Source organism: Pocillopora damicornis, chromosome 10, assembly GCF_964200805.1.
Source record: "Pocillopora damicornis chromosome 10, jaPocDami1.2, whole genome shotgun sequence".
In the NCBI taxonomy this organism is placed as follows: domain Eukaryota; kingdom Metazoa; phylum Cnidaria; class Anthozoa; order Scleractinia; family Pocilloporidae; genus Pocillopora; species Pocillopora damicornis.
In genome coordinates this window covers 18,895,881-18,905,928 of record NC_142679.1, presented here as the reverse complement: position 1 = coordinate 18,905,928, position 10,048 = coordinate 18,895,881, and the positions used below count along the sequence as shown (strand labels likewise).

The window sequence follows — 10,048 nt, the reverse complement described above, 5'->3', positions numbered from 1 at the left end:
GTTGTTTGCTTCTTCGCCGATTTGAATGTTGGCGCCGAAGCCTCAGAAATATAAACACACGTCATGTCAACTTTTGGTTGGCAAGAAACAAATAAGGGAAATATCCCTTACAAAGTTGTTCATCTTTACATCAAGGGATGATGCAACCTCCTCCGATAGCATGTTTCCAGTCTCGACGGCTGAAAAACTCGTATATTTTAGTAAATGACTGCGACGACAAGGTGCAATATTGCGAGTGTACTCAAGACAAAGGGTTTTAACTTTGAACTTGTCTGAAATTGATATTTTCTGCATGCTACATGTATGATTTCAAGCGAAGCATTCTGTCTAACAAAATAATTGCCAATAGTTTGAATATATTAAGTTGAAGAAAAAAAATTGTTTTCTGGCAGATTTTGTTGTGCGCGTTACATTTGGATAATAAAAGGTCGTGAATTGCTATGTGTCTCTGTCTATTCATTGGCAGCTTGCCCTCTCTAGATCTTTCAGACCTATTTTTCTCGTAACTGGTCACTGAGTGAACGATTAATTTCTTTTGATTTAAGTATCTTCTCAATTATTTTGATTTGTTGACCTCAATATCTTTTTCACTCAATTAGCAAAGGAGACGGATGTCGATCTTCTGGATTAGATTGGAAAGGAGCTCCGATCGTAGCTCTTCAGGGATTACGAACAAACTTGAGTTCTCGTTACCAGATCTTAATTTTAAGCGCCAATGTCAAATAGCATGAGTGGCGGTATTGTTTCAGCGACAAGGAACAGATCCTACCTCCCAAAAAGCCGAATCTGGAGATAAACCTTAACGCTGGTGAGTGATTTTGTGCTTGGCTACTACCACTGGACATCATTAAGGTTTTAAAACAATTTCCCACTGTCAATACTAACTGGCCTTTACCGTTAGTCCAATCAGACTCGATGGATTCATCCATTGATTTTTATTTTTCAATGTTTTGACCTACACTCCTATGCGAAACTTGGGGAGCCTCTTTCGTTTATCAAATTTCAGCCTTATTTCAGGATTGCCTTTACATTAAGTCACCCCAGAAATAGGACATAACGTGGGTTCAATAAAATTCAAATACTGTCTGTGCAATAAAATACAAATACTGTCTGTGCAATAAAATACAAATACTCTCTGCGCAATCAAATTCAAATACTGTCCGTACAATAAAATTCAAATAATGTCTGCGCAATAAAATACAAATACTCTCTGTGCAATGAAATACAAATACTGTCTGTGCAATGAAATTCAAATACTGTCTGTGCAATAAAATTCAAATACATGTCTGTGCAATAAAATTCAAATACTGTCTGTGCAATAAAATTCAAATACTGTCTGTGCAATAAAATTCAAATACTGTCTGTGCAATAAAATCCAAATACTGTCTGTGCAGTACTTCACACTTATTAAACCTGATATTTGACTGTCAAGTTTCCTTAATTTTTGTTTCAGTGTCCTTGAGCTTCACGAGCAACCCTACCAAGTAACAGTTGACATGCATTTAAACTGTAGAGTCCTCGCCAGAGAAATAATAAGGAAATCTGTGTCGTTTTAACAAAACCATCAGGGATCAGATACTTTTTCTTGGCAGTTTAGGGGAACGAAACTTGGAAAGGGAAGGAAGAGATGAAGAAAGACTGAACGCCGGCTCGCAAGGATGGTGAGAGCTTGGGAAACTTGTTTAAAACTCGGCACTAATTAGGAGCGTGTCGTGAGGTGAAGAAACTTTTTTAAAAATTAAAATAGCCATGCTCTGACGCATTTGGTCTCAAAATCCAGTAATCCACGGTGATACAGTCTAGCATTGTCTCGATAACTGAAAAAACATGGTTGTGGTCACATAAGGTCTTTTGTAAGAGCGAAGCAATTCCATAACGAATCGGAACTTTGCTCGTTCTCACAATATTAATTTTTGATAGAGCTATCGAAAGACTTAAAGTAGGAGTAATAAAGAAACGGGACTATTTTGTAACAAATGCTATTTGTATTTCGTGAATAACTTATGTCGCTCAACTTACATACTTTAAAATGTCCTTTCTGTACCACCGAGATGAATACTAAAAATTAGATGTTTTGAGCAACACATGGCAATCATTTCTACTCTAAAGTATAAGTGTTGTAACGCCTGATGACTGAGTAACTTCAAAGCTCACAAACTGAAAAGATAAAGAAAAAAAACTACCCGAACGATTCTCTAAAACATGTCTTTACCATATTTTAGTTGCCTCTACCTATTTTGTTGTAGTTCAACTTATAACCCAGCTTATTCTCAACGCATTTGATATAAACAGTCTCCTTGTGTTTAGGCTCTTCAATCCACTTAACGCGGAGATCTTTTCCGCCATTCCGTCGAAAATGGCGCTTAATAAAGTGGTCAATTTCTTGATCGCCACACTTGTGTTGTGTAAGTCTCACATGGACATCTATGGCTAGGCCAAGGTAAAGGTATATGACTGCCTTTTGTCCTCTTCTCTTGACTCCTATAACGTAGATGCCTTCCTCATGTGGCATCTTATTGGCATCCGTGTAGCGTACCCACGACCTTCCGTTGATAAGCTTTTCGCAGACTTTGTCAGCCATCTGTTCAAAAACAATGGACCAGATTATTATCTAACAATCACAGTCAATTTGTTTTCTTACACACTTCACATTCAGACGTTTACTTTTCCACGAAATATTTACGCTTGAACGAACACTTTCCGAGAAATATCCAACAACAAAGGCTGTTGTGTCGACAGAATTATATTTCAGCCAGACAAATAAACAAGAAGGAAAACTAGAATACATAATTTGATAAAAGGAGTGAAAAAAAAACCTTGACTTCTAAGGAAGAGAAATACAATTGACAGTGTTATTTCTGAACTGAACAAACAATGGCGCGGCGAAATCTTTGAACGACCCGATCAAGGAAGAAAGATGGCCGCAAAATGCGTGTTCAACCTTAGATTTTCTCACTGAAGTGGAAGCAACATATGGTAACAATATTCCGTACATTTCGATTTTATTCTGCTGTTGCCGCTCTGCATGTGGATCTTTCGTGACCGGCCGACCTCGATCGACTGCGTTATGTTTTATTTGTCCGCATAAAAACTCTCAAAGAAGCTGCTTACCTCGAAATCTGTAGACTTGATTGAGCTTTTAAGATTTTTCAGCAATTCAAATTTGCCGCGTCTGCTGGAGTATTTATAAGGGCCCAAGTGCTATTTTTGGCTGATTACAGTCCCTTACAAATTAGTTTATCTTTGGATGCAGGTGATGGCACGGCAGATTTTTCTCAGGAAATGATTCAACTGCCTCCGATAGCATGTTTTCAGTCTCAGAGGCTGGAAAAAGGAGGTCCCATCGTAGCTCTTCAGGGATTACAAGCAAACTTGAGTTCACGTTACCAAATCTTAACTTAAGTACCAATGTCAAATAGCGTGAACGGCGGTATAGATTGTTTCAGCGACAAGGAATGGATCTTTCAAAGAGTTCAATCTGGGGATCAACTTTTATGCTGGCCAGTGATTTTATGCTTGGCAACTTAACACTAGACATCGGTAAGGTTTTAAAACAATTCAGTTCCCGCAGTCAATACTAAATAGCCTTTGTCGTTAGTCCAGTTAGACTCGAAGGATTCATCCATTGATTTTTATTTTTCAGTGTTTGACGCTCAAGCAATATTTTAAGATGTTTATTCCCGATTGGAAACAAGAAAAGGTTATTTCCCAAGGTTTTTGTCCCTAATCAAAATTTTCGTCCATAAATAACCAGTGTTACGAGTTTATACAAGTTACCAATGTAAATGAAAATAAAATTTTCGAAAAATTCGCATGGCATCACAGTTAAATCAAAAACGCGACGAAACTATCGCCCGCGTAGGCCAACTGTGCTGAGCCAAAGGAACTTCCAACACGCGTGCAGTCATTGGGAACAACTGCCTCTTTTCCGCTACAGAATATTGATAGACCATGAAGAATCTACTGTAAAATCAGTAGAGAAACTTATGTCATGTCACCCGCGAAAACACGAGTTCCCATCATGCCTTTTACCCTGACAGCAGAAGACTCATCCTATGCCAACGATGGCGGTATATCAAAGCTTAAGAACTATATTAGGTTTAAAACCATTTTCGAGATCTTTGTTCTTCTCTCAATCGAGTTTATTAAAGAGAAATTTTCGCAAACAACTTCAGATCGGCAATTATGGGGAATGTATCGTGACACGAAGGTACTTAAGCAGTTTGTATGCTAGTGGAGTTGGTGAGGAGCGGTCTGGAGTTCCAGTGATTGATTTGAGAAGTGACACAGTGACTAGACCCACTGATGAAATGAGGGCTGCAATGTCTACCGCACAAGTTGGCGACGATGTCTATGGAGAAGATCCGACAGTGAATGGTTTGTATTTTATTTTCATTTTATTTTTCTAATGGAGAGAATGACTTTATATGGCGGCTTGAGTAGAACGTAGCTTGGGGTTAGGATTAGGTAAGGCCGATTACCGGACAAATATTCGGTAAATTTCTGGATTTGACAAGCAAAAGCTTGGCCGGGTCGGACAATCTCGCCATAAATGTCGGATATAATGAGGAAGTTATTTAAGTTGCAGCAGGCAGCCGAGATATGGAACGGTCGATTTGTTATGTTTTCTGTTTCCATAATCTGAACATCTACTCAAGCGTGCAGCACGTCAGCAAAAAGTGTATCCATGTGGTAACGAACCCGTATGTGACCTTTGACAGGGCAACAGAACAGCGGGATCAGTTTTGTGAAATCTCGATCGTCCAAGGGAAAACTACTTGTCCAATTTGTTTGACTTCAACAAGAGTCCAACCTAACATTTACGTGTGTGTCGGTGCTATAGCCACTTTGTCATGCTCTACTTTCCTCTTTTTTCCCATTAGCATCCTCTCAGATATCCACCCAATTTTTCTTTGGTGCCCATAATTCTCTTAGGTCAACAGCTCTACTAACAGACACTTTTTCCAATTTCCAAGGGTGTCCACTCACGAGATAGTATCAAAATAGTTGAGTGCCGCACATCATGTAATAGATCTAATTATGCAACAAGACCTCCACAGGAAGTGAAATTTTTTTAGAAAGGGTCTCAAAGTAAATTTCAATCAGTTTTCAAGTCTCTAATGTTGTTGTTATTGTTCTTCTCCTCCATCTAATGAAATCTCTGTCTGCCGAGCAAGTAAACTGCCTTCCCTCCCTCCTCACACATTATGTGTCAGTGAAATATTCTGAAAAACATTTAAAGAAATGTTATACTCACTTTGTCTGGCTGCATGGCGGCGCATTTTGTAGGCTAAAATGGAGATTAAAGATGTTGAAGTGTGTCAAAATATGTTAATAGATTCCTCTCTCTAGAATTCAAATTCCACATGCTGATAAAAAAATTTTTTGTCCAACCAGACTGACCTCTTGGTCCTTAGTCAGACAAAAGACCACCTTTTTATCAAAAATTATTTGCAGGCTTTTGATGCTCCATTCTAGTCCATGAATCATACCTACACTTTATGAGAACTATTGATTGTGGCCTTTATAGAAAAACATTTTATTTAAACATTTATGACACTGATTCTATTGAACCCATTTGGTGACAGCTGTGTTACTGCTCTTTTAGGCTTTTCATTTAAATTTAATTTGATATATTTTATTTATCTTGTTAGTGAGCAGGGTATTGAACAAGTAGTTCAGATTTGATTCTGGCTTGAGATGTTATTGTATTTGCATGCAAGTGCATGATGTGCCTTTATAAAAGTTGATAGTTAGACTGATCCTAAATGGTTACTTGTAATGGTGGTTGGGTAACATACAAGACACTTGCATGTAAATGTATATACTTTGATAGTTCTCTAAAAGTAAGTATTAAATAGTACTATAGATAATAGATGATGGTCGCCATCATTTAAAACAGTCTCTGTGTAGGTTCTCAGGAATTTTTTTTCATTTTTTCATTAGAACTACAGGCCAAGGCAGCAGATCTGACTGGTAAAGAAGCTGCCCTATTTGTACCCAGTGGAACAATGGGGAATTTGATATCAGGTAATTTTTTAACAAGTTTACTATTTACCAGCTTATTTATTTATGGAGCAGACCTGTTTTGGAAATGAGTTTATGCAGGAAAACAGTTTTGTTGCTTTGGAAATTTTGTACGATATTAACCTAAACCTTTTGGATGATCAGGCTTTTGACATTAAACAGACCTCTCCCAAAATTGTTTTTTAAAATAGCAGTAACAAGGCCAATGGCTTAGCAAAAGCCAATACAACTGAAGGGAGGATTGTGTACTTTTGGTATTAGTGTCACCTTCACCTGGCAAATTTGTTAATTATTGATAACTACATGTAGGGTAAATATTATTTTTGTCATAACCTCATCTTTCAGTAATGGGGCACTGTCCTGGTCGAGGAGATGAGATGCTTGTTGGTGACATGGCTCACATCATATTATGGGAGCAGGGTGGAGTCGCACAATTGGCTGGTGTTCATTCAAGGCAGGTGAACACTAATGTTGATGGTACATTGGACTTGGCAGACGTAGAGAAAAAAGTGCGTTCACAAGGAAATGCACATCTGCCATCTAGCCGTTTGATTTGTGTTGAACAGACACATAATGCTAGCGGAGGCAGGGTGTTGTCATTGAAATATTTACAAAAGGTATAATCAGCATTACGATTCTATCTTTTTTAATTGTAGTTAAGAAAAAGGTGGGATTTTATGTTGTTTCAAGTGAATCTTCTCAACTTTTACAGTATCATACAATAGTTTACCATAACTGTTTTGTACCTTTAAGAAACTGGAACATGATTTTCTTCTATAATTAAAGAGACAGTGAGGAGAGGCATCAATTGTCAATTTACTTATCCCAGTACTTCTTTCTTTTTATATGCAAAAAATCTGCAGATGAGAAAGCACTCTGAATTTATAATAGTAAGCATTGAAAGAATTAATTTTGAATTTCACGTTGATGGTTAGGATAGAATTTTCCTTTTATTATTAGACAGTAGTCTGTAACAGGGTGAGGTAAAAGGTACATACTGTATAATGGAAGTTACGAATAGACTCATACATGGAAATCAAATAGGGTTGTTGTCCAAGTAGCCTGTAGAGGTGCTCGCTTTCCACAACTGCCATCTTAAAGAGAGTTTTGATGGTTTTATTAGGCACACTGATTGATGTATAGCAAAGGAATTTTAACCCTTTAAACCCTAAGAGTGACCAGCTTCTAATTTCTCCTTCCAAAATCACCCCTGAATCAAACATTGAGGTCACAAGAATCAAGGAAATGAAAAAGCTCCTGATTGTTAAACAAATTCTCCTTGTCAGGGCCTTAGGAATTGTACAGAGAACAGTGTGGAAAATGTGTGTACTGATGTTAGGGTGTAAAGGGTTCACCTGTAGCAGCAGTACTCTTGAGAGAGGGAGGCTCATTCTCAACCTACATTACCACTTTCAATGAATCAACCTGAATAATTATGTTATCAGCTAAAAGATGTTGCTGCAAAACACAACCTTAAGGTTCATATGGATGGTGCAAGACTCTTCAATGCTGCTACAGCCCTTGGTGTTCCTGTGGCACAGGTCACTAAGCATGTTGATTCTGTCACTTTCTGTCTTTCAAAGGTAACAATATATTCTGTTGGTGAATGTTGTTTTGTTTTGCATGAATTTTCTAAATACAAGGTTTGATTGCTCCACGGTGATTACAATTTTTTGTCTTCTTGAAGTCATGAAGTGTTCATTTTATTCTGCAATACTGCAACTATATTGTACATTGCAGTGTTTGATTTAGGTGAGTGAAGAAAGAAAATGAATCTAATAACAAATTTACTTTCTTTATATCCCAGAGACATGTACCTCCATTCTTGGATTACAGATGGGTTCTTGGTTTTTTAAGATATATGACAGGATTTCACCATTTCCCTCACTTGCTGATTGTTGAGTTAGCCCCTTTAAACTCCCACAATCCAGTTAGTGCATGTATTTCCCTCTATGTACTTTTTGCTATAATATAAATTTCCTTGTAACTTAGAAAAGAGAATTTGATCTCACATTCAAAGTAACACCCTCAATTTGTTTTCATTACCTGTTTGTAAGATGGCATATTGGAATTACAAGGTTGCATTATTTGTCAATCACATCTGAGAGTTTTAAGGTTTATGCAATGAAAGGTTGTTTAGTTCTAATTTTGTTTACATTTCATGTAGGGTCTGGGGGCTCCTGTTGGCTCAGTAATAACTGGAGATAAAGATTTCATTTCAAGGTAAAGCATCAAACATGATAGTAACTGAACTTTTACTGAAAGGAAAAATTCCAAGTGATGAAGATGAGTGCATGATGTGGTACTAAAGAGCCTAGAACTCCTTTTTGATAAACTAGCTAAGTTAAACTAGTCATATCCCGCTCCAAATTACTTTATATTCACCCAGTGAAATGAAGAATTAAAGAATTTGATGAGAATTCAGGAATTAGTGAAGACCTTGGATTGCAGTCAGTCTCTTAACTTCAAAACATGTTCCTATTCTATCAGAGAGGAAATAATTTTTCTTTTATATTTTTTATTCAGCTGTATTTATCAATGAATCTGGTGTCATTGGTGATGAGAGGAGTTGGTTTTAAATGTCGTTGTAGCTTTTTATTTGCACTAGTTGCATGTCATGCTATAAAGGAAAAAATTACACATGTACCCAAAAAAAAAGGTTCTAAATTTGACAAAAGTCACCAAATTCATTTAACAGGTGCCTGCGTCACAGGAAAGTTCTTGGGGGTGGAATGAGACAAGCTGGTGTATTAGCTGCTGCAGGGATTTATGCATTAGATAACATAGTTCCAAAACTTAAAAGAGACCATGCTAATGCACAGATTTTTGCTAAAGGTCAGTATTGTATTTCATCTTCCAAAGCCCCTGGGGTAACTTTTAAGCCCTGCAAGTCTCACACTACCCAGACTGCCATAATGGCCGAAAATCAAGTCAACCAACCTCCTCCCCCGATCCCGCATTTTTTTAAAGTTTCTATTCTACAAAAGCGCGCACTGGGCGTTATGGACCATCTAATGGAAGTTTTCGAGAAATCAGTTCAGATTTACCATCCTTATCATTTCTGTTTCTACAGGAATTCACGAAATGAAAGATCTTGGACTGGATGTAGATCTTAAGAGCGTGGAGACCAACATGGTGTACTTCAGTGTCAACCATCCCACAATCTCACCCATAGAACTTTCCAAACGCATGCTCATGGTATCTGATGACGAACCAACGGAAACAAGAATAGCAGTTAGAATTTTGACCGCTCGAAAAGGAACAATACGAGTGGTTCTTCATCACCAGGTGTCTGAGGATGATGTTTATGTGACTTTACAAAAAATGAAGTACATTTTAACCTCGTGATGCGTGATGCGTGATGCGTGATGCCTAGGGCGAAACGCATTCAAAAATGACAAAAGAGAGATATATGTCCGCGTGAGTCACATACTCCATAAATCGCCACCTTTGGAGAATTGAGGTGTAAGTCGTTTACTAGCAAAACGGAAATAACCAGGAAGTATGATGAACTTGGGAAGTTGGTGGTTTGACTTTAGTGTGTAATGCTTTTCACGTTTTTGCTCACCCTTTTTCAAGGGTTAAGGGAGAGTACGCAGGGGCGTCCAGTATTGGCGCAGTATTGGCGAACATACATCAACTTTATATAGAGGTATCTATGGCAATCCCGCTTTATCATTAAGTAATCATTCTCCTTGTTGAGATAACTTCTTCTGAAACCAGATGGGCTCAGATAATTCGAGACGATTCAACAAACCCAGTAAACCATCCTGGAGCGATGAAGTATGAAATAATAATTAAAATAAGAAAGGTTGAGCTAATCTCGCGAGTCGTCCCTGCAAGTGACGAGAGCAAAGAAATCATCGATAAGCAATTACTGGTAACACACGATACGGGGTAAGCAATACCCAACTGCAGTATAAACTTCAATGCGAAAGTGCATTTGGAGCTTCAACTTAGTTAATGCAACTACTAAAATATTACCTCAAATGTATAAAAAAAAACATTCCCTTACACTGAA

General features: G+C 37.7%; 1 protein-coding gene across 1 annotated transcript; it reads left to right on the top strand.

The window, feature by feature from the left end:
* Nucleotides 1-3,798: 3,798 nt before the first annotated feature.
* LOC113664272 (uncharacterized) lies at nucleotides 3,799-10,048 on the top strand. The gene is made up of 7 exons (XM_027179868.2): nucleotides 3,799-4,377; nucleotides 5,947-6,030; nucleotides 6,373-6,644; nucleotides 7,473-7,610; nucleotides 8,195-8,250; nucleotides 8,726-8,862; nucleotides 9,101-10,048. Exons 1-7 carry the CDS (start codon nucleotides 4,056-4,058, stop codon nucleotides 9,373-9,375), a joined length of 1,284 nt encoding a protein of 427 aa, XP_027035669.2. The 5' UTR covers nucleotides 3,799-4,055; the 3' UTR covers nucleotides 9,376-10,048.